Consider the following 25,527-nt stretch of genomic DNA (forward strand, 5'->3'; position numbering starts at 1 on the left):
ATGACTAAAAGTAGTTTCTAATAAAATATTGTTTGATTAATTTATTCTTGTTCAATAATATGCATAATATTATATGTTAAATCTTTAATAAATAAATTATTTAATGATGATATCTGGAATTACTGTTGTGCATTTGTTTTGGTAAGATTAACTTGACCTTCACGTCGTTCGCTGCAGCGCGTACGTAGCCGGCCAGGCACGTTTTTGGGCAACGTCAAGATTACCGCTTGGATTTTAAAACATTCATAATTTTTGAACTATTAATCCAATTGATCTAAAACTTTCCAGAAAACTTCTTTGAATCTTAAAGAACAACTTTCTCACTGAAAGCTTTTACAATTCTCAAAAACCTTAATTTTTTTTTAAATCTTTAAAAATCTACATCGTGTTTCAAATTGTTTGAAATAATTTCAAGTTTTAAATTAATTTTGAATCTTTTTTAAAATTAAAATTGTAGCGTTCAAAGCTAAAATTTAGCTCCTTACAATTTGAACAATTCAAGGCTTTCTATTTCGAACCATTCTGTTCAAATTTGTATAGTTTTTAATAGTTGTTTATAATGGCTTGTTTTAAATGAACGGTCAAATATTGCTAACAATAAACGCAATTTTCTTTTTTTAATTAAAAAATTTCAAATGGATTGTGTTAAAAATGTAATTTTGTTAGACTTAAATAATATGTGAAGTTATAATTGAAAATAATTTTAAAAACTAATATCTATTAATTCTTTATTTTTGAACGGATTCAGAATCATCTTGTAAAATCAATTATTTTTCAATTTTTAATACCTTAAATTCAATTTAAAAAAATTTATTTTAAAATTCTTTCAATTAAAAAAAAATCGTAATCGAAAAAATTAAAAATTGATCTGAAAATTTGAAAAAAAATTGAAATCGATCTTATTTTAAATTTGTAAATAATTTCTTAAAAAAAGAAAATATGGAAAGATAATTGGATAGATTGGACGGTGGTTGGATCGATTTTTCTTATAAAAAATTGTGGCCACTCTGAAAAACACGTGACTCATTAAAATAAATGATTTAAAAATATTTTAAAAGTTTTAAACGCATTACAGTGTTATTCAGAATTGAGGTTCATTCTTTCAGAAATTTTCTTTTTTGCTTTTACTTTCGATGATTTTAGAAAAAAATCTAATTAACAAAATATGTGAATTTTCAACCAAAAAATTTACTTTTTAGCAGAATAAATTAATTTTGTATCAAATAATTAGTGTTTCAACTAATGCAATGTACAAGGTAAAGTTTCAACCAAAAATGGAATAGTTCAATTTCCAGATAAAGACTGTGATAAAAAATTTATTGTTAAATTTTTAAGGGAAAAGGTGAATTTTCGACCAAGAAGATTAATGTTCTAATCAAAAAAACTATTTTCCAACTTAACCAATATACACCATTAATTTTTAATCAATCCTAGAATAGTTACATTTTCAGATAAAGAAAAATCATTTTTAACAAAAAAAATGAATTTTCAACGAAATTATTTAATGGTAAAGTCAAAAAGACGAATTATTTACAAAAAGTTTAATTTTTAAGCGAAAAATATGAGATTTCAATCAAAGAGTTAAACTTTCAACCAAATAGTTAAATTTTCACTCATAATTATAAAACCTTGTCAAAAAACGCTTTTTTTTTACAAAGTAATTCAACTTTTAGTGAAATAATCGACTTTTAAACCCAAGAAGGTGTACAGTTGATATTCTAACTGAACAATTGCATTTTTAACCAAAAATGATCAATTTTCAACCAAAAAGATTAAATTTCTACCAAACAAGGTAAATTTTCAACAAAATACATGAACTTTCAACGAAATTATTTAATTTTAAAGTCAAAAAAGTATCATTTACAAAAAGCTGAATTTTTAACCAAAAAATATGATTTTTCAACCAAAATTTTAATTGTCGACCAAACAGTTTAACTTTCTATCACATTGTTGATTTTTAACGCCCAAAATATGCATTTATAACAAAACACTAAAATTTTTAACAAACAAGTTAATTTAAAGGCAAATAGTTGAATTTTCAACTATACTTATGAGTCCTTAATAAGAAAAAATTAATTTTTTCACTAAGTAGTTCAACTTTAAGTGAATAATTGAATTTTCCACCCGAAAATTATGGTTTTAATTTTGAAAAATATAGTTGCATTTACAACAAAATAATAGACTTTGCAACGAAAAAATATTAACAGTTGATATTTCAACCAAAAAATTTTATTTTTAACCAAGAAGTATAAATTTTCCATAAAAAAGTTTAATTTCCACAAAGATAGACGAATTTAAAAAAAATACATGATTTTTCAACCAAAAAGATGAACTTTTAACTAACAAAGATTAATTTCTTACCAAATGGTTAAATTTTTAACTGGAAAAGATCAATTTTTAACCAAAAATGGCATAGATGAATTGTGTGTTTAAAAAATGTATTTTCAACAATACATAAAACATATTTTCATCAGAATAGTTAAATTTTCAAGGAAAGAGATGAACCTTCAAATACAAAGAAATTGTTTAAAAAAGTAGTTAAACTTTTGATAGAAAAGAGGATTTTTTTACAAAATAGTTACATTTTCGACAAAACAATTAATTCTTCAACCAAATAATCGAGTTTTTATCCAAATGAAATGAATTCCAAACCTAAAATACAAAAGCAGGGTTTTCAATTAAAAAATGAACTTTTATAAAGAAAATCATATTTAATTCAAATATCCTTAAAATCGCCAATTCCTTTAATTTATTTCAAATTCGGATCAATATATGAGTAAGACTATTATAATATAACATAATTATAATATTATAATTAATAATATATGTATATATTTATATATATAATAGTATTAATATGTATATCATTTATATTTTAAACTTGAAATAACGTAACCGCAATATATACGCATATAAAGAGGCGCGCGAAGTATTCAAATAATGAAAATCGACAATTTTTTCAATTTCTTTGAAATGCGGATCAAAATAGAAAAACAGACTCCAAATTGAAGCATCGAAACATAGAAACATTCAAATACCAATTTCTTGATTTTATTTCAAAGCAGATCGTGATATAAATAGAACCGCCGAAGTTTCCCGACCGGCAATCGTGCACCTTCGGGTTTTCAAATTCAGAAGAGGAGAAATGAGTTGCGCGCATAGACCTGTGACAGTATTAGAGCACGTCTCGTTTCAGATCTGCGACCACTGGTGCCAATTTCGGCGCAGTATACAATGACTGCACCTGTGTGATAAAGGTGCCAAATCTTTCAGAGTATAACATTCTTCTAATTAAGTTCCGACATAGTTCCAGATAGGGCCGCATAACATTTCGTCCCGCGTATAATTTAATTCCTTGTATCCGATGTTCGTTTCAAAGCCATATAGAATTAGATAGATTAAGATAGAATATGGTTCTTGGACTTAGGTGAAAAGTCTTCTAACTTAAATTCCGAAAAAGTCCCGGATAGGGCCGCATAAGATTCCTTTGGCCAAAAAATTCAATTGTCTGTTTTCAATGTTCGCTTCAAAGCCGGATGGAAATCCTGATAGAGTCGCTAGTTTCCGCTTAAGATTTTACGGACCAAAAGATATGCAAATAGGGACGGACTAAAATCCAAAGTGGGCTATCCGCATCTGTATCCGGTTTTGTATCTGACTCTATCGGATTCTCTCTGGAGCTGTTTAAAGCTGTGATGTTTCGTCTTTATGAGATTTTCTGTGATTGAAAATTATTCAATTTATCGACATCGCCTATTTCAAAGCTATTTTTATTTTCCTTATTATTTAAAGGAATATTTGAAGTCACGTGATTTCTCAATTTGAGTGTGTGATGATAGCCTTATCGCTTGAGAAAAACAGTATGCGAGCAGCAGTAAATCGCGACAGATCGTTGTCCGATCTTTACGGATCATTAAAGTGATTAATTCAACAAAGACATTAAATATTACATCTTACAAAAATGTCTATATATATCGAGTGAGTGAGTGAGTGATCTGTGTGGTTCTTAAGAATGGTCTTAGTCTGCCAAGTATTCTATACTTTAAATAAAACTTGAACTATTAATTATTTCTAACGATTCTTCCCTGTCTATTCCTGATCTGGCAAAATTAATTAGTCATAACCATAAGCATTAAACAAAATGGTCCTTCGAGCCGGATTGAAGATCGTGAAAAAACATTAAAAAGTGTTAACTTGGTATTGAAAAGACTAAAGTGAGAAATTTTATTTAGTGAAAGCACAGGAACTAGTTGGAAAATATAACGGCTTGAGATCACATAGCAAGAATAAGTTGGTGACAACATCTTCGCACGTACTATAATGCAGTCGTCCTTCTACAAACAGTCTGTACGGTACTCTTTCATGCTGTCATTCTTCATTGGGTCGGTCTTTCATTATTCTTCACCTGAAGGAAGAAATAGCAGCTTGCCAGCTGATATTTAGATGATTGTCAACACACTTAATTTTAGACTTCATCGATTTCTAACCTTCTTCAGTGGTAAGATGACAATTTTAATTTACCCATAATGAGAGAGGCTCGTTTTGGCAAACAAAACAAAATAATAATTCAGACCGTAATATTTCAGTGAAGATTTATTGACATTTTATTAATAATTATGCTCTCGCACACCCAAATTTGCTCGTCTTATCAGAGCACTTTAAAACTAAAATAAATCAGTCCTTCAGTTTCCAAATTAAGACTTTTCAATTTCAGCTGAATTATCAGCAAGTGTCAATTTGAATTTCTCCTTTTCTTAAAATGGATCCATTATTCTCGGAGTTATCAGAGATTTTTCAGGCGATTCTACGCACTGAAACCAATTTTAAGAAAATTGGAAAAGCCAATCTAACAGTGGCTACTGTTAAATCCCGGATAGAAATCCTTGACCAACGCTGAAAGTGTTGTGAAACCCTGCATCTGGAGATTAAAGCTGGAACTACGTCGGCTGAGCGTGAGAAATTGGAATATTTCACAAAGTCTAAGTATCTCGCTATTGAAGATGCTTATCTCAATGCGCGAGATTTTTATATAATAAATTGGTCTTGTTTAATCCTGAGACTAAGGTTAATGAAAGTTTAAATCAGTCTCAAATTATTCGTCATGATTCCTTGCCTGTTGAACTTCCTCAAATCACTTTACCGGAGTTTTCAGGAGACTACAAGGATTGGGAGAATTTCCGCGATTTATTTAATGCTTTGATAATTCAAAACGATTCCTTGTCAGATGTACAAAAATCACACTATTTGAAATTTTCCTTAAAGGGTGAAGCTGAAGGTTTTTAAGACATGTTTTGATAACTGATGCTAACTTTATCTCCACTTGGGAGTCGCTAAAGACCAGATTTGACAACAAAAGAGCTTTAATCTCAACTCATTTACAAGCCTTTCTCAATCTTCCTAATGTGTCGAGCAATATTCTGGAAGACTTAAAAACCTTACGCGATAAAACAAATGAGTCATTGGCGGCTCTCAAAAATCTTAAACGCTTAACAGAACATTGGAGTGATTTACTTGTTTTTATAATGGTTAAAAAGTTTGATATAAGTACTCTCAAGGAATAGGAGATGCATTTTGGTTCAGGCACTGATTATCCCACTTATCAGCAACTTGACTAATTTTTGGAGACTCGCATACGTATTTTGAAGGCTATTAAAGCTTCAAAACCTGTTGCGAGTTCTCAAGAAAAGTGTAGGATTTAAAAACAATCGGGAGTTAGGAGTTACAATGCAACTTCTAGCTCAAAGTGTCTCATTTTTAAGGATAATCACTTTTTATTTAAATGCAACCAATTCAAAGCTCTGTCTGTAGACAGGCGTAGGGAAGTTGCTGCAAATAATTATTGTTGTTATAATTGTCTCACGCCTGGACATCGACCACATAATTGTGTTAGTAAATTCAAATGTTACACGTGCGGTAGGAGACATAATTCCCTGTTTCATTCAGATGATTATAATTCAAAACTCACCTTACCAACAACTAACTCTGCATCGATTAATTTTAAATTGGCTGTTTCAGATTCTCTCGCGTTACAATCAAATGATCTCGTCAATGCCACCGTGAGGGTGGGGGTGAATCATGTTTTGCTTAAAGAAGCAGAAGATAAAGTTTCGTTCCAATTTCTGAATACTTATCCAAATTTATCGCGCTCAACCTTACTCGCTACGGCTGTTATTTCCTTCCAAGCTGAAAATGGAAGAAGTCATAGATTTAGAGTTTTGCTGGACCAAGGATCTGAATGTTGTTTTATTACCGAGAGAGCAATTAAAATATTAAGTGCACGCTACAAAAAGGTTAAAGCAGAAGTATATGGGGTTGGAGGAGTTAATATTGGTTCTTCAAGAAAGTTGGCAGAATTTAATTTAATTCCTACACAAAAGAACTGTCCTAAAACCCACATTCAAGCTTTAGTATTATTACACCTTACATCATATACTCCTCCTGTCAAATCTAACGTGGGGAATGAAGATCAATTAAAAGAGTTAGGGTTAGCAGATCCAAATCCCTTTAGCTCCTATCAAGTTGATTTGATTTCAGGGGCCGATAAATATGGCAGTTAGCTTATGATGAAGGAAATAGATTTCCTTTAGCCCAAACTATATTAGAAAATAATATTTACGTCGATGATGTTTTGTTTTTGCTGATTGTCAGATTGAGGCTAAACAGGCGCGAGCTCAAGTAACATTGTTATTAGAAGCTGGCGATTTCCATTTGCGAAAATGGGCCGCAAATGAACCCAAACTATTGGAAGATTGTCCCTCAGGAGAACACGAACGTGCTATTGAATTTCCGTTAGCGGAGGATGCTCAGCTGAACGTTCTAGGTTTATTTTTGGATCCTAAGTCCGATTCATTCCTTTTTAAAGTGACTTTTTCTTTAGTCGAAAATCCAACAAAACGGATTGTTCTTTCATTAATAGCTAAATTGTATGCTCCTATGGGTTGGATAAGTCCAGTCATAATAGTGGCAAAAATTTTAATGCAAGAACTTTGTCTGCTTAAACTCGACTGGAACGACAGACTACCTGGTGATCCTAAAATTCAATGGTTAAATTATCATGGTTCTCTGGAAAAATTAGAAGCACTTCAAGTTCCCAGATCGACACGACAACTGCAGACAAACTCTGAATTCGAGCTTCACGACTTTTCGGACGCTTCGGCAAAAGCTTATTCAGCTTCCGTTTACATTAGAATTCTCAGTGAATATTTAAAACAGGCTCATGTTTGCCTACTAATGGCTAAATCTAAAGTAGCTCCTGTTAAATATGTATCGATTCCTCGTTTGGAGTTGTGTGGAGCTGCGTTGCTAACTAAGACACTTAAATTTATCATGGAAACTATGTCATTGGATAAAATACCTGTCTACTGTTACACTGATTCCGTAACAGTTTTGGCTTGGCTAGAAAAACATCCTTCAAATTGGCCTGTGTTTGTTGCCAATAGAGTTTCCCTAATTCATGAGCTGTTACCTCGCACGAATTGGCGATACATTTCTACTAAAGATAATCCAGCCGACTGCGCCTTAATATCGCCACGCAGCCCCCGCGAAATCAAATCTAGAACATGCGGCCACTAGACAGTCATCATATTTTGAGTGTGATCAAAAGTCCATTTAACTTGATGCTTAAATTCTCCTATTGGCCAAGATTGCTTCGCGTAACTGCCTATTGTAAAAGGTTTATTGATGCCTTTGTGTTCAAACCCTCCAAACTTAATAAGCCTAAACCTAAATTTTCAACCATTTCTCTTAATGCCATTAAAATCCAATAAGCTGTTATATTTTGGATTAAATTTGTCCAGGAAAATTCCTTTTCTCATTAAAAAGCTATTAAAAAGTTTAAATCCATTTTTGGATTCCAAGATTCTCTTAAGGTTAGGTGGAAGACTACGGCATGCTCCTATCAGTTTTGATGAGAAGCATCCTATTATTTTGCCGCGTCACAACATAAGTGAGCTTATCGTCACGCATGCTTCTCATTTTGGTGGTTTATGGGAGGCTGGAGTTAAGAGTTTTAAACAACGCCTAAAAAGAATTGTAGGTGCATATACTCTTACATACGAAGAGATTTATATCCTTCTTACTCGTATAGAAGCTTGCCTCAATTCCCGTCCTATTGCCCCTCTTTCCAATGATCCTGAAGACTTTTCCTATCTTACACATATATATTTACTGGAGAAGATGGGCTGTTGATTATTTACAGTCTTTACAAAAACGCTACAAATGTTTCAACAAAGAGCTAAATCTTGTGATCGGTGATATCTTTCTTTTGAAACATGATTCGTTATCGCCTTCTAGATGGTTGTTAGATCGCATAGTTAAATGCTACAAGGGAAAAGACGATTTAGTATGTTCTGTTCGCGTACAAACTGCCAGTTTGGAATACGTACGTGCGATTACTCAGATTTGTCTGTTACCAGTAAGAGCGAAAGAAATGAGCGAAATCTGAACACCTATTATTAATTAGATTTATAAGAAATTATTCTGTACACTTAGTGGATTATGGCGGGCGGCTAAGAATATTAAATTTTTGTTACATTTATACTGTTTCTTTACGGCGGGCGGCATTTGCGTTGTTGACAAATACTCAGTTAAGTAGTTTTGATCTGGCAAAATTAATTAGTCATAAATATAAACATTAAACAGGAACTATTTCGGAATTTGAATCAGAAGACCGTTTTCAGCTAAGTTCGAAAATGATTTTTTGTCCGGTTCTGTACCACTTTAAAGCGAACGTCGGACACAAAAATTAAATTATTTGTCTAAAGAAATCTTATGCGGCTTTATCTGGAACTTTTTCGGAACTTAATTTTAAAAAATTCTCATCTTAGTTTGAAAATGGGTTTCTACCGGTTCTATATGGCTTTGAAACGAACATCCGATACAAAAAATTGAAATATTCGCCTTACGAAATCTTATGGAGCCCTATCCGGGACTTTGTCGGAATTTCTGTTAGAAGACTTTTATCATTGAAGACTAAGAACTGTTTTGTATCTGGATCAATCCGGCTTTAAAGCGTACATCGGAAATAGAAAATTTAATTATTTGCCTGATGGAGTCTTATGCGATCCTATCTAGAACTTTGTTAGATCTTAGATTAGAAGACTGCCCTAGTGAAAATGCCCATTGAGTTTATTAAAGTATTTTTGTGCTGCGTTTTGTTTATCATTTATTCCTTTTTTGTAATTTTTGAACGTTTTGAATATTTAAAGACTAAAAGTATTGAGCGCGTTCAGAAATAAGTGAAATTTTATTTTTTGTTTAATGTATTTCAAATATTCTTTAAGAACTGTTATGTCGCAATAAAACCGTGTAAGAAGGTATGATAAAATAGTTGTATAAATTGAAAACTGTGCTTTTTATGAAGGTTTTTTTATTATAGAAACTTTAAATTGTTTTAAAATATTTTTTGTTGTTAGAGTCTATCGAAAATTTTTAATTTGCCTGAGAACTGCTTATTATAATCATTGCCGACATTCTATAACCAAGCTCTAAGCGCATCAATAGCGAAATGAGTTAAATCGCGCAGTAGAGTACAAGTATAGATAGTTTAGGTAGGGTTCGAATCCTCAGCAAGTGCGATTTTTCAAAGCATTTCAGCGTGCGATTATATGTGTAAGGTACGGTATTGGTGAATTGTTTACTTAAGAACTTTAAAAATGAAGATTATATAACAATAAGTTAAAAAATACCTTTTTTTTAATTGAAAAATCTACATAGAGCCCGATAAAATGCCGCATAGGGAATTATGGGCAGCGGAAATATTGTCAATTTCCGGATAAAACCGGATAAAAAAGGACACAAATACCTTGGTAAGTTTCTGGATAAAACCCGAGAAAGAACCGAATAGAGTAATAAGTGGATCGAAAAAATTCCGTATAGAGACAGATACAAAAACAGATCGAATAAATATCATGGACTGGTCAATTTCCGCATAGAACCGCATAAAAAAGGACACAAATACCGTGTAAGTTGACGGACAGAAACCGAGAAAAAACCGAGCAGGGTAATTTGCGCGTAGAAAAAATTCTAACTAGACACTGATACAAAAACAGATCGAATAAATATTATGGACCAGTCAATTGCCGGGTCTCGGATAAAAAGAGGACACCAAGAGTGTCAGTTTCTGGATAGAAACTAATATAAATCCGTATCCTATTCGGATCTATCGGATCCTATCCGGCATTTTAAGCAGGGAACCCTTCGGCTGTAAAGGTGGTTCTTTGACGTCCGGCCATTTTTTCACCCTATTAATATTATACAAAAATTCCGAAAAAATTCATGCCAATTTTGGAAACCTTCAAATTGACATATTAATCATAAAATGGTAGAAAAATAATTTCCTTCATATATTTTTCGTAAAACAAATGGAGCAACTCGGTAGGAATGCAGTGATTTAGTCAGAAAATTGTAATTCCAAGAAAAATTTAGATAACGTAACCCAAAAAACGGAAAATTGAAGGTTAATAACAGTTTTAAGAAAAAATATGCCGCTTTATTTAATTAAAATTAAATGCGTAAGTTGAGTCTTCACGTGGGTAAACAAAATTATTTTGATTCAAGTATGACTGTGCGAATGGCATTCACACATTTTATTATTTAAAAAAAAACATCAAGTTAAAACAAAACAAAAATGTCACTCTACTGCCAGTATGGCATACGCCGTCTGTAAATGTGGGTTTTTCGTGTGCGCTCCGGATTTGAACTGCTCACCGCAACTTTTCAGAAGGTAGTGGGACTGATAGGGACCACCAAACTTGAGGGTTGGTTGCATACTTTTTTTTAGGTGTGGGTAGCAGCGGCCACCTTTCCCTTTTTGGAAAACTATTTAATGAAAACGTTTTGGCCTGCACATGAAAGAAACACCTTTGCAGATGAAGGTTTAATGATTAAAAATCGCTTTGTCGCAAAGTATACTTGATAGGAAAACTCCTCTAGAGTACAATAACCCACTTTTTGTTGAGATCCTATGGCCAAATCTGTAGGAAAATCCGTTGAAAACGAGTCCATTTTTTAATAACAAGTGAATTTTTATGAGAGCTAATTCTTATTTCGGGCTGAAGTTTTGAGAACTTTTTAAGAGTGGTAAGGGGCATATTTTCTGAATTTTTGTAACTTGTTAAATAGCATTTATTCTCCCAAATTTTATAGAGTGCCTGGACTATTTGTGATCTTGAATTTTTGCACAAAGTTCGTTAAATTTGGTTCTATATTTCAATATTGCAATAGAGCGCTCTCGAAATTTTCTTGAATATGCTGAAGATTTTCTGAGATTTCGGTGTTTTTTGTGTTTTTATTTCGTCATTGTGGTTACAAAGTAGTTTACAAAGTGGGCGTTGTTCTTCCTCCTGTACTTTCACAAAGATGTCAATTCCCTCAGTCTCAGCATTTCGGCCTACAACCTCAGAAATCTCCTCTATTATTATAAAAAAAAACGAGGAAGCCAATTTTTCTATTAGCCTTAAGATAGTTACAGCGAAAAATGTCGCAGGCATTTTTGTTATAGTTCGATTTTTGAATAGACTGCATGGGGCTGTTCCGGTATATATCATCAGGTGCAGACACATTTTGGTAATGCAATCAAGTAATCTGATAAGAGCAGTGTGCCTAATTTGACATATTGGACAAAGCTGTGTGTTTACCCCGCCATCCACGGATTTGCAGCCAAGTATATGATAGGGGGACCTACAGCTTAAGGTGAGATCTGAACCACCGATTTGAGCCGCCGAAGCCACCCAATATTATGAATGACCTAATTACGATGTTTGAAATCTGTTACGAGCATGTTATAGAATTACAAAATTAGGAGAAAGGTGTAGTTTGGTGTTCTTCCATAACCGCCTTAATAGCACGGAACCTGCCTGGAACATTCCCGGAACGTGTAAAACCAAGTGATGGCCCTTTAAATTAATAAATATCTATTAATAATTTCATTTTTGCGTTTGAACAACAAATTAAAACTTCTCACTATTTCTCCATCTTGGATAAGTAACGCGGAAAATATAAGTGATTTTAAAATGTAAAATGTTAAAATGGAAATTTCTTGTAATTTTGAGATGTAGACCTCGGTGACCTTCATTTTTACCTTGAAGTTGACCTTCACGGCTTTTTGAAGGTCAACTTTGTTTTTTTTTTTAAATGAAAACCTCTTTTTTCACATCTGCAATCGATAGAGCGGAAAATTCTACATTCAGGTACGTACCCAAGTCATAGGTTAATTGTAAAGTTCAAGGTCAGTTAAAGGTTATTTGAAATGAACAAAGTTTTTTAAGAGGTCAGTGTAATTCCTGAAGTAAATTTCAACAAGAAATTCATTGGTGAGCTCTGAATTGATCTTGGTTGGAGCGTTTTGAATATTGTAAAATCATAAGGAAATTTTTCATTAAAAGTTCCAGGTGTTCTGGTGAGAGTTTTGTTCCTCCCCGAAGAGTTATACAGTCCTATACCGTTTTTCGATACCTAAGTCAATACCTAAGGCGATACCATAAGTCCTATACCGTTTTTCCATACGAATATTACGAATTGAAACTAAATTTACGTATTACGAGCACATACTTACTATCTTTCGCTAAACGATTATTATGGCGCAAGTTAAACTTTCGGAACGAGAGAGGGTATCTGTATTAATGATGCGTGGTTGGGGAGATCGAGTTTGATCTTATAATCAAGTTCATTTGCTTTTTAATCGCACTTTTCGTAATGGAAAAGGCTTAAATCCTGTCTCAAATCAACAGTTGAAAGAACTGTAAGGCGCTTTATGAATCATGGATTAATCAAGGACCTTCAGAGAACTGGTCGGCCAGAATCTGTAGGCTCTGAGGAGATGCAGATGCACATAGCCCAAGAATTTGTTGAAAACCCACACCTTAGTTTACGTCGAGCTAGTGATGAGCGTGACGTTGCTCCTGAGATAGTGCGAAATATTTTAAAAAGCATTAATTTCCATCCTTACAAAGTTCATCTGGTACAAGAGCTCAATGAAGACGATCCTGATCGCCGGGTTGAATTTTGTGAAATTATAATGGACGGAATTGATAAGAGATTCTCTATTCTTGTACAATAAAGTATTTTCAGATGAATCTACTTTCACTCTAAAAGGTGAATTTAACAGGCAAAATTGTAGATATTGGTCCGACACAAATCCTGATTGGATGTTGGAGAGTCACACATAATATCCACAAAAGATTAATGTTTTGGCCGGTATCTTGAATGATACATTGATAGGCCCTTTCGTCATCGATGGTAATCTCAATGCCCGTGCATATGAAGAGCTTCTCCGAAACCAAATTGTACCAAGAATAAGGGAGATTACAGACGATAATTTTCAAAATATTTGGTTCCAGCAGGACGGAGCAGCGGCTAATTACTGTAGGGAGGTTCGAGCATATTTGGATACTCAGTTCCCTCAAAGGTGGATTGGAAGAAGGGGTGAAATCGAGTGGCTTGCTAGATCTCCAGATATGACATCTCTCGACTATTTTCTTTGGGGTTATTTAAAGAGCAAAGTATACTCAACGAAACCGCAAAGCTTAGATGAATTGCAGAAGCGAATTCTGCAACAGGCTACTTTGATAGGGAGATGATTCGTAATGCTGTAACTCATTTTTACAATTGCATAGCTTTTTGTCAAGAAGCTCAAGGTTTTCAGTTCAACATCTTCTCTGAAGCGTGAGAGGCAAGGGGACTCACGCTAATCAAGCACCCCAAAGGGAATAGAATTTACTATGCCCACGTCGTTGTTCCTGGGTAATGCTAAACGCAAATGTAAAATGCTTGGAAAAAATCTGCAAAAAGCCATGAAGGTCAACTTCAAGGTCAAAATGAAGGTCACTATTGAATTCCTCCTTCGAATTTACTTCAGGAATTGCACTGACTTCTTGAAAAACTTTGTTAATTTAAAATAACCTCTAACTGACCTTGAAAGTTAAAATTGACCTATGACTTGGGTACGTACCTGAACGTAGAATTTTCTGCTCTATCGATTGCAGATGTAAAAAAGGGGTTTCCATTTGAAAAAACAAAGTTGACCTTCAACAAGTCATCAAGGTCAGCTTTAAGGTAAAAATGAAGGTCGCCATTGAATTACTCGGTGATATTTACTTCAGGGATAACCTTCACTTTTTTGAAAAATATTTTACATGAGGAAATATCCAACCGTTTGGGACTTTTTAGACAGCCTATATAATGTTTGTATATATATTTCATTGATCATTAATTTCTTAGAAAATGGAAAATTTTGTTGCTATAAAATTTTTGAATCCACGGTTTGTGGAGGCCCTCATCATGTGTGGGCCCGTGTCTTTCGCCCGGGTTGCCCCGTCGTACAACCGACCCTGTGTAAAACATCCACCGATTTGGAACGTTCCAAACATTAACTTTATTGTAATTATTATCAATAAATATTGTGTAAAATGGAAGTGATACTCAACACTTAAAAATGATTTCCATATTTACCTATCTCTTAAGGTTTACGAGATAATTGTTTTTAAGCACGTTCCGGGAACATTCCGAAGGTTTCCGCGGAACGTTACGTGCCCCGGTAATAAGCGTAGAATAGAGAAAAAATAATATTTTCAGATTTCAGCGCAAATGGGAAGATTATTCTATTATTTTGAATGCGTGATTTTTCTATCTGTCTAAAATGCCACAATAATAATAAGATACCTCCTAAACTTTTTCACTTCTATTTGCATAGCGACCGCCACACAGTTTTCTATTCTCTCAAAGAGAACGTGTTTTCAATATATTTAATTCCTTCTAATTGTACCGGTAACGCACCTCACAAAGATATTTTTTATTCCTCAGAAGTGGTCGTATTTTTATTTTATTTATCTGCCTCTCTAGAGTTAAAATTATTTAAATTCACACATTTGCATAGATTTCTTTGTTGCATTTTAAAGATGTTTACATAAATTATTATAATATAAATAAATATAAATTTGAATATTTTTCGAGTTTATAATTTATAAAAAGATTTAATAAAGAAAAATAGGTTAAATAAATGCTTTCGTTAAATTTTACTAAGTCAATTGAGAGGAATAGGATTTGCACTTTCCTGTTCCCATTGGGGGATTTTTAGACGGAGGAAAAATCGCGTATTAATAGGAATACAAATTTTTATTTTTTCTGAATTCAACGCTTGTTACCGGGGCTATTAGGGCACTGTTATTTTGAGTATCAATAATGTCGAATTGAATCATTGAAGATTCTACATTTTTATTGTTTCAAATTGGAAAATTTAACATTAAAATAATATGTAAAAAGGTTTCAAAATGGTTCATTTCAAATTGAAAGCATTAAAAATTTAATAAATTTAAACCGAAACACTAAAAATGGTATAATTTCAAGCTGATATCTGTTAAAGTTTTAAAACTACAAGTCAAAAACCGTGAAAGTGAAGCATTTTTCTTTGCTTCATTTATAATATAACGAATTTCATTAATTTTTTAAGAATTCAATTTGTTATTGTAATACTTGTGACTTTTTGCACTTTAGGTTTGTCAATATTTATAAAGCTTTTTTTAATAATGCAGGGCTGTTGCGTGTATTTTAGAAAATATATCTCCTAAATACTTTATATAATTATAGGAATTTCAGTACAATTTAAAGAAAATTGGTAATACTTTATTTTTGAAAAAAATAAGGACGGTCAACCTCGGATATAGTCGCGGTTTTGGGGCTGACGGTGGACCTGTCCTAACTTAACTGAACCGTACATAGTTCAACTCCGAACGTACATAGTCAGGAGTTTATGAACCATTTCCGATGGATTTTTTTGCGTGGTGAAAAAAAATTGAAAAATTATTTTTCGAATATAGAGACAAGGATAAAGTGAATATTTAATGAAAATGATGAAGAAGGTTTGCTGTTACACGTTAAAATAATATATTTCCTGCTTACGTACTTTAAACTTTTGCGGGCCGCTGATCATCTCATTTTAAAAAAGAACTTTCTCTCGAATAATCGGTCTAGATTCTCTGTCCCTCGCTTAATCAAACCATTTGAAGGCAGCATCATCAAAAAACACATTACTTTGTTCGAAACTATGTGTGCATAAGTAAAACACATTATTAAAGAAACCACTTACTTCAATTAATATTAAATTAATTGGGTAGAAAACACAGTTTTCACAATTCTCACGTCAACACTTGACAGTTTGTAGTTGTAACCTCTCTCTCTCTCTATCATGTGAGATAGCCAGAGATGATCCAAATGTGTTCAAATGACAGGTCTTACTTTTACTTTTAGCTTTGAGATGAGCATACTCTCTCTCTCTCTCTCTGTCTTTCTAATTCTTCTTCATTATTTTCTTTGTCAAATCATAGAGCCTATCAGGTAGCTACGGCAGCACCACTAATTCAGAAAAATTTTTAATTAAATTAAATATTAACAAGAAATGTTATAGTAAATAATTCATTTTAAATCGTGGTATAATATTCTATGTTAAAGTGAATTGATATTCACTGATTTTTTTCATTAACATTGCTCAAAGAACTTCGAGATACTACTTAGCGATATATATTCGCTTGTCAGATAACGCTGTTTTCAATGTCAGGGACAAACTCATTCGATGCACGAAATAATTTGATCGGTCCCATCGGCTTCAGTAGGAATCAGACTCCCATTGTTGGTCGACACGAGCTCCCTACCGTACTAATTTTTAGAATAACTATATCCGGGTGTGCTTTGTCAGAGTTTGACCGTATTTTTAAACAAGAATGAAGAGCCCCACGGAGTACTGCAAGAAGACCATTTCTTCCTTTGAGAGATTTATTTTGCGATGGGAGCGCCTTATCAGAGAAAATTTTGTAATTAAATTGTTGTCTGCGGCTCTGGGAATATTAATTCTTCAATATTCTGCACGTAGCGCTATCATCGCTAAATAAGTTGTATGGCAATCCCAGTTGTGGACCGTTTTACTAACAACCCTTCATAGGCGTGTTGTCTCCTTATAGCACTTCGTGGAAAGCTCTTTTAAAACTACTTTGTTACCTTGAAACTTCACGTCCTGCAAAACACCATGGCCATAGGAATAGCTTGGGGACTAGGCTTGAAGTAGAGGTGTCAAAATAACGAGCGTGTGGTCTACTATCTTGGATTGCTAAATCGGTATTGTGAGAGAAAAAGCCGACTGTTCTCCTTCTCTCACTTACTCCCTTTGCTTTTGTAAACCAACACGTGGTCGACTCTTCGTTATAACTTATAATTAATCTCTACATCAAAGTTAGGAAGCATGTAGCTAGTCCGTTCCAATGTCCATGCAAACGCTGAATCATTCAGAATTATGCAGTGCTCCCATTGACTAATGAAGTATCCAACTGACAGATGCCGAACAAATTTGTGACTTTTTAATATCGATTTTGACACATTCACTTATAAACGCTTTATAAATCCTGCTTTTAGTAAAATTCTAGGCATTTCGATCACCTTTTAGGCCCTCATTTATACCTCTCAAACACGCTTTACGTAATTAAATAGAAAAACAGGTTATTTTTACTGTTTACACTACGGTCATATTCATTACCTATTCAATCGCTCTACTTATATAAAAGTTTGTTTCCGGCGCTGGTCCAATCAGAAATATAATATTTTAAAAACTTTCCCTGAGTAATTATATTCAATTCTTGGTACTTCTCTAATTTCACCAGGAAAAAATATATTTGAATATATGCAACAACCTCGTTGAATCCGTACACTGTTCATTTAGAAATCGGAAAATTTGAATGCCTTGGTAAAAGTTTAGAATATCGGCAAATAATCGGTAATTTTTTCTGGAGATTTTATTTCCATCCTGAATAATTATAGTGTTTTATGTACTGTTATTATTAGGAGCGTGCATTAATTTTGAGAGATTTCGAAGTGTTGGCGTTATTTGTGCTATATTTCATTGAGGCATATTGTTACTATATGCATCTTGAAGCCTCATCATGTGGTCTTAGTTTTCATTAGGTGTCGTTTCACCGACATGTAAACAAAATAGTTTTTGTAGCATTAAAGTTATCGGCTTACATACTAACAGATTAGCATTTGCGGAAAGTTTTAATTTTCCTTTTCAATTCGAAGAAAAAGTGCTGCTGAAAGTCAGCGATTGCTTCTGGAAACTTACGAGTATTATACTACATAGATTAAAACGTGCGAGTGCTGGTTTAGAAAATTTTAAAAGTGGCGATGTGGACACGGAGGACAAAGAATGTCCAGGCCATCCCGAAAAGATTGAGAATGAGGAATTCGAGACGTTACTCGGTAAAGATCCCTGTCGAACACAAGATCAGCTTACAGGTTCATTGGGACTTGATCGTTTACTTGATTTTTACTTAAACGGAAAAATCGGAAAGGCTTTCTACATCGTATTGTCACTGGCGATGATAAGTTGATTCGCTATGATAACCCTAAGCGTGGGAAATCATGGGTTACACCTGGTCAACCATCAACACCAAAATCGAATATCCATAGATCGAAGCTCATGCTCTGTATTAGGTAGGATCAGCAGGGTGTAGTATACTCTGAGTTGCTCCAATCTAACGAAACCATCAGCCGTATCCTCTAGACATCACGCAGTCTGATTATCACCTCTTCCGATCCATGACTCACAGTCTGTTTGAGCAACGATTCACTTCTTATGAAGATGCCAAAAATGGGTAGATTCGTGAATAGCTTTAAAAAACAAGTCGTTTTTCCGACCTAATATCCGTATACCCGATAAAAATTTCCTTGAATGATTAACTGGTTACCATTCTTTTAAATGAACCCGAAATTTTACCCAAAATAACTCATTAAAATAAATGCACGCCCCCAATAAATTTAGGCTGCGTCTAGTCGTCCCGAATCTCGGGATAAATAGCATTTTTCTTCATCTTGGACTAGTCATCCCGAATTTCGGACGACGAGCCAGAAATCAAGATAAATGCTTATCCTTTTAACTAAACAAACATCAAAAGTGTTAGTCGTCTCGAAATTCGGGACAACTAACCCATTTTTACCATTTGGCCAATAGTTCTGAAAAAATGCTAATACTGCAATTATGGTTTATGAAAGAAAGTGATCTTCAGTCCTCGAGCCTCGGACTATTTTTCAGCCTTATCATCTTTAAAATTTTATTTTTATATAATAGAAAACACTAATCTCTCTTAATCAATTTATACAGTAACTATTTTGGAAAAATCTTCGTTCCTGTCGCCACCTGTCACTTCATTTTTAGTTTATAGTTTTATCAGCTGTTCTACCTCTACCAACACCAGATAAATAGGTTATGTTCAGCGGAATCTATTAAGAACAGGCTTACCACCAACTTATTTCAAATTTTATTATTTAAATTTCGAAATATACAAACAAATCATTGATATTTTATTTTCTAAATTAACATTGTTAAGGCCATGTGAGCGAAGTACTGAGAAACCTTTTTCTAAATATATATTTTTATAATTATGAAAAAAGCAAAAAAAATTGTAACATAATAACTTTTTTCATTATTGTTGAAATTGAGGACCACACAAACATTTGTTAGTGCTTTATATTTAGTTTCTCAAATTTTTAACTCGAAATCGCATTTTGTATGAAGGAAAATTGGTTTTAAAAAATATGTAAAAGGAATTCGTGAGGTTACGCTCACATAGCCTTAAAGTATACAATGATTATTTTGATTTAAACATCTTTATGAATAGTTTTTCGAAAATTTTAAATCGAAATAAAAATAGAAATTAATTTGCGATGGAAGAAATTATAGGATAAAATTTCGAAAAGAGAGTATTGGAAAAATAGCTGGAAAAAGAAAGATGTTTTGATCGAATCGACCGTTAAATTATTCATGTGTCTACTCAGAAGGACGCCCACCCCTTCTCGCGGGACACTCAAAAGAGTTGCAGTTGCGACTTTCATTATGAGTGTGATCGATCATCCACCTTCTCTAAGATATTGGTAAGGGGTAGAACTGACAAATAAATTATATATAACCAGTCACGAGGCTACCTCTGTGTCCGCGCTCCCCCAGAAGGCATTTGAAACGGGTAGGAATGTGACTTGAATTATTTCTGTGACCAGTCCCAGAGGTGCCTTCTAGCACACGATCAGGCGCTGGAAAAGAGGTAAGAGTGTGACTTGATATATTTTTGTGACTAGTCACAGGGGTGTCTCTCCCCACAAAACATTGAGCCTTCCCGCCCACATAATGCGTTGGAAAAGGGGTAGGGTGTGACCTTAAATTATTTCTGCGATCAGTAACAGGGGTGCCTTCCCGCCCGTACGAGGCGTTGGAAAAGGGACCGGGATGTGATCTTACATTATTTCTGTAAACAGCTACAGGGGTGCCTTCCCGCCCTCATGAGGCGTTGAAAAAGGGACCGGGGTGTGATCTTACATTATTTCTGTAAACATTCACAGGGGTGCCTTCCCGCCCCCCCCCCACAAGGCGTTGGGAAAGAAGCAAGGGTGTGCTCTTGTATTATTTTTGTGACCAGTTACAGAGGTTCTTTCCCGCCCCTACGAGGCGTTGGAAAAGGGTTAGGGTGTGACCTTGAATTTTTTCTGTGATCAGTCACAGGGGTGCCTTACCGTCCCCACGAGGCGTTGGGAAAGAATCAAGGATGTGTTCTTACATTATATCTGTGATCAGCCACAGGGGTGCCCCCCCATAAGGCGTTGGAAAAGTGGCAGGGTGTAATCATGCATTATCTCTGTAACCAGTCACCAAAATGCCTTCCCGCCTCGCACGAGACGCTTGGAAAGGGGCAGGGATGTGATCTTACATTATTTCTGTAACCAGTCACAGGGATGCCTTCGCGCCCCCATAATGCCGACACAATGCCGCCTTTCCCATTGTGAGATACTAGAAAGGTTTATGGGTTTGACTTAAATTATTTCTAATAGCAAGTCCAATTTAAAGAAATTGTAAACTTTTTACCAATATATTCCTTATTTTCACAACAACAACAAATGTTTTTTGCGAAAAAATCTTCATTACATAAACAGAGTATTTTTTTAAGGGCCTTTCACTTTCACCTAAAGACTTCTGGTAAATTTGTATCAATAACCGAAATAAATAGATAAAAATATATCATTTTCATAGTTTTATTAAGCGTCAAATGATAAAAATAAGATCCAATCAAAGCGCGCAGAAATCATAGGGAAGTTTCGAACGAACTTGAGACTACGGTGACACAGAGCAAATATATAAATTGATTTGGATGAGTTAAAGCTTAAAGGACTACACTTTATAAAACGTAACCTAACTTTTAGTTTTATTTGATGCTAAAATTTTTTCTAGGGACAACTAGCAGTTTTGATAATCTTTGGCTAACTCAAAAGAAGTAAAATTAAAAAACTACATAATTTTCGGAACGACTAACCAAATGGTGAAAATAGGCTAGTCATCCCGAATTTCAGGAAGCCTAGCCAAATGGTGAGAATAGGCTAGTCATCCCGAATTTCGGGACGACGAGACACTTCGATAAATTTAATACAATGTTATTATCTTCAGGCTTCACACCCGACGTAAAAGTGTGGGAAGTAGGATTCACAAAGTCAGGAGAATTCAAACAGATCTCTACAGCTTTCAACCTTGCTGGCCATTCGTCGGGGGTATATGATTTTGGATTCAGTGCCGATACTAGTCACATGGCCACTGTCTCGAAGGATGGGACTTACAGATTTTACGATACAAAGAGTGAGCGATTTAATTAATTCAAACAAACTTTGAGTTTAGGGCTTCGCATTATCCCTACTGATATTTTTGAAAATTTGAATTATAGTTGAGTTTGAAAAAGGCCAAGATCCACGAACACTCGTTAGCGGACCATGGGAATGTGCAACACCTACTACTCTTGCCTTATCACCTAACGGAGAAGTTCTGGTCATTGTTCAAGGATCATCGTTGTCATTTTACATCACCGTTACTGGATCATTCGATACAACTATCGACGATATTTTCAGTGGTAAGAATTTTTCTCAATCTTAAAAAAAGCATGTAATGAAAATTTCGATTCATTGTTCTCCCTTTATTTTTACGGTTACTGGATCCTGTGAATGTAGTCATAATTGAATTTGAATGAAAAAGTGAAGCAGCAATGAAAATGTTGGGTATATTCCAATTCCTAACTCAGAGGTGTAACTTTTTTTTTTTTTTTTTTTTAAGATAGACAAATGAACGGAAATATTTTGTTTGATTCTTCAAAACAATAACTCTTCCCAAACTTCCTACTACACGAATTTTAACTCACTGATGATACGCGTGAAAATAATGCTAAACACTTTGATCGCAGTGGTAGCCGCCGTCAAAGTCCTAACTGTGATTCACGCACATGTTCGCCGTGAAACACTCGCCTGACGGCCGTGAAGCACTCCCGCGGGAACCGTGAACACGTTTCTTGAGTTCGTTAATTAAAAATTGCAATTGGTTCCATTTGCGATAATTTCTTAGCCTCATTCATTAAATTTATGCAAAAAGATATAGAGTTAATCAATTTAATTTTGTTGACTAAAAATCTAACTTGTAGGATGTAGATAAATAGCCTGCATTTTTTTAATTGTTATATACAAATTAATGCGTGTAACTGTTATCTGCTGCATTTTCGGAAATTAAATGTACTGATTACATAGATTTTGTTGTAGAAATCTAAAGAATAAATTTTTAATGGCGAGCAAGCACCAAACAACAATAATAGTTAATAGTTTAAACAATTTTTATAAACAAATTCACTTATTTGGCATTTATATGTATAGAAAATTATTATTTTCTGCCGAATAATTTCTTCTTGTCTCAAGAATAAAAATTGTATATAATAGACTGCCATTCAACATTTATCATTTTTATAAACAAATTCATTCAATTGGTATATCTGTGCATCAACAATTTTTCTTTTCTGTGAAATCATTCATTTTCATGTGAAGAACAATAATGGTACACATAAGAGTTCCATGAAATAATATTTGTGATTGTTATAAACAACTTTAATAAAGAAATTCACTTAATTAGCATATCTGTGAATAGAAAATTCTTCTTTTCAATGGTATAATTAATTTTCATATGAAGAGCAAAACTGGTACACATAAGAGTTCCATGAATCAACAATCGGCATTGTTATAAACAATTTTTATAATTAAATTCACGTATTTGGCATTTGTTTGCACTGAAAATTGGTCTTTTCTGCGGACTCATATCTTTTCATCTAAATAATAGGACTTGTGCACAATTGATTTCCATCCAATAGCATTTATCATTGTTATAAACAATTTATACAAACAAATATGCCGTTAGGAGTTAAAGTAAACGGATTTAAATAAATATCTTATGATGGAAATCGATCTTTTGTTTCTACATATTTTCATATTTTCCAAGCTGTATATTAACAAAAATACTAAATTAGACCATCACGCCAGGCCACCCCGCCGCCGTCGAGTAGCAAAGAATGCAGCGTGCCGCCCCACAGTGGGAAAAAGTACAAAAAGTTGAAAACACGATTCCGGTTGAACCTATGGACCGATGTGGATGTTTTTTTTAAACTGATAAACTTTCAAAGAAACTTGACGATTCTGATTTTTAATTTAGTTTTTTAATTTATTTATAAATAAATAAATATGACGGAAAATATGGCCATTTTTTTCTATTTGACGTTCCTGGTGCTCGCAAATAATAGGAAAATTATTGTCATCGCTGATTTTTCATAGATTTACATTATATAAAGAAATTCCATCATGATACAATAAACAAAAAAATTTTACAAACAAATTATTTGTTGAAAATGTGTTTTCTATAATTTTCAATAATTTAACGTTGTTTTAAGTTATACTGCAAAAATTTGAAAGGAAACAATAATTTAATGAAAAAAATTTCTCTTATTACTATTCTTGTTAATATTATGAACAAATTTAACAAATAAATGCATTATTCAGACATCTGTCTACAGAACAATTTGTTTTTTTTCGATGTAAATTTTTAAAAATTAGGAACCTTATGATAATTTCAGAAAAATTCACAATTTGTTGATCAATGTTATATTTTTGTTAAACAAATCTAATTTAAAAATTCATTATTCGGGCATTTGTCGACGTGAAAACTAGTTTTTTTTTAAAAGACAGTCCTTTTAATTTAAGAAAAAAGTCCTTTTTTCATTCACAGGACTTACAGTTGTCTAACATAACAGGAAACATATAAGGAATGATTGAACAATACATTTAATAATTATTATAAATAAATTATATAATATATGAAAAGTCGAGACATTCGCGTCTAACGGACCGAAGGAATCGAAAGGAGCCTCTATAAAGTACCTTTAAAGACTCCACTGAGTTGCCCTTCGGTCGGTAACTTTAAGAATTTTGTCTGCATGCTAGTGCCACGCATTGGAAACCTGAGACAACAACGCTGCGATGCAAGTGAGAGCAGTCAAGCACTGTCCTTGAGGCAAAGACACGCACTACTTGAGCTATTATGTATTGCGATTACTCCGTGAGTATCTAATGGAAATTTTAAAGTAGAATCCGAATTTCAACAATTTAAAATTTGACCTTGCTGTTTTTCGAGTTTTTTAAGCAGGAGCCGAAGGGGGGCTCAGTGGAGTCATCAAGGGTACTTTGTAGAGGTTCCTTTCGGTTCCTTCGTCCCGCCAGGAACAAGTCTGAAGAAAGTTTCTCTCCCAGAGTTAATGAGCTCATTTGCAAACATTATGGTACGCGGCTTCACCAAGACATTATCTCGTCTCCCTGTACCAAATTTTATGAACCAACTATAGCCCTCTGAAGAATGAAATTTAGTTGGAATCTGGAAAAACTATTGGTAATGTATAGGGTTTTATTTTTCCTGATTGGGGACGCCAAAGGCACCAATCGTTCAGGATTGATTTAAATTTTAGGCATAATTAAGGATAATGCGAAATTTTGTGAAAGAACTTAAAACTGCCACCTAAGGTTTGTGGATAAATAAACCTTGGCGGGCCTGACCTCATATTTTTTAGAGACGAGAAAAACAAATTAAATCTTTATTGTAACCTCATTGAGGTAACCCTAACGGGGACGCGAATAGAGAGAAAGAGAGAGAGAGAAGAGCGTTGGTGAGATTTGGATTTTAAAACAAGAAAAGAAAATGGACATCTTTTTCTGACTTTATTGTAGAAATAGTTTAACCTCTTTTTGACTCTTGTCGTCCTCGTAGTCACTGCATAATCGTCGCACTATTACCATTTCGCAGACGAGTGCCACCCGCCGCATAGTGGTAAAAAACGTTTTTCTTTGTTCATAAACCTAATATCCCAAGATTGGCTGAACGCAATCGAATGAAATTTAGATTGGATACAGTTCACGTCATATCTAATAAGGGAAAAATACTCACAAAATCCAAATATATTTTCCAAGGCCGAAAAATTTATAGGGAATCGGATACCTTTCATATTTTATGGATAAACTGACTCAAACTTTTAGAAATAATGATATATTTTTTTATATTAACACATAAATTTCTTTATTTACATCGGCCAAATTAAAATCCAAAGTAAAGTTGGTACCTCCGATTTTTCAATTTCCTGGAAAGTTCGATAAAGCAAAAAA

General features: G+C 33.8%; 1 protein-coding gene across 1 annotated transcript in view; it reads left to right on the forward strand.

Annotated features, from left to right (window-relative positions):
* Positions 1–25,527, forward strand: part of LOC117168407 (mRNA-capping enzyme) — a 149,424-nt gene that overhangs the window by 73,858 nt on the left and 50,039 nt on the right. Inside the window, exons 7-8 of the mRNA XM_033354039.1 lie at positions 21,467–21,652; positions 21,738–21,920. Of these exons, the coding sequence (XP_033209930.1) occupies positions 21,467–21,652; positions 21,738–21,920 (369 nt within the window). The remainder of the gene's footprint in view (positions 1–21,466; positions 21,653–21,737; positions 21,921–25,527) is intronic.

The sequence above is a fragment of the Belonocnema kinseyi genome, chromosome 2 (assembly GCF_010883055.1).
Source record: "Belonocnema kinseyi isolate 2016_QV_RU_SX_M_011 chromosome 2, B_treatae_v1, whole genome shotgun sequence".
Classification (NCBI taxonomy): domain Eukaryota; kingdom Metazoa; phylum Arthropoda; class Insecta; order Hymenoptera; family Cynipidae; genus Belonocnema; species Belonocnema kinseyi.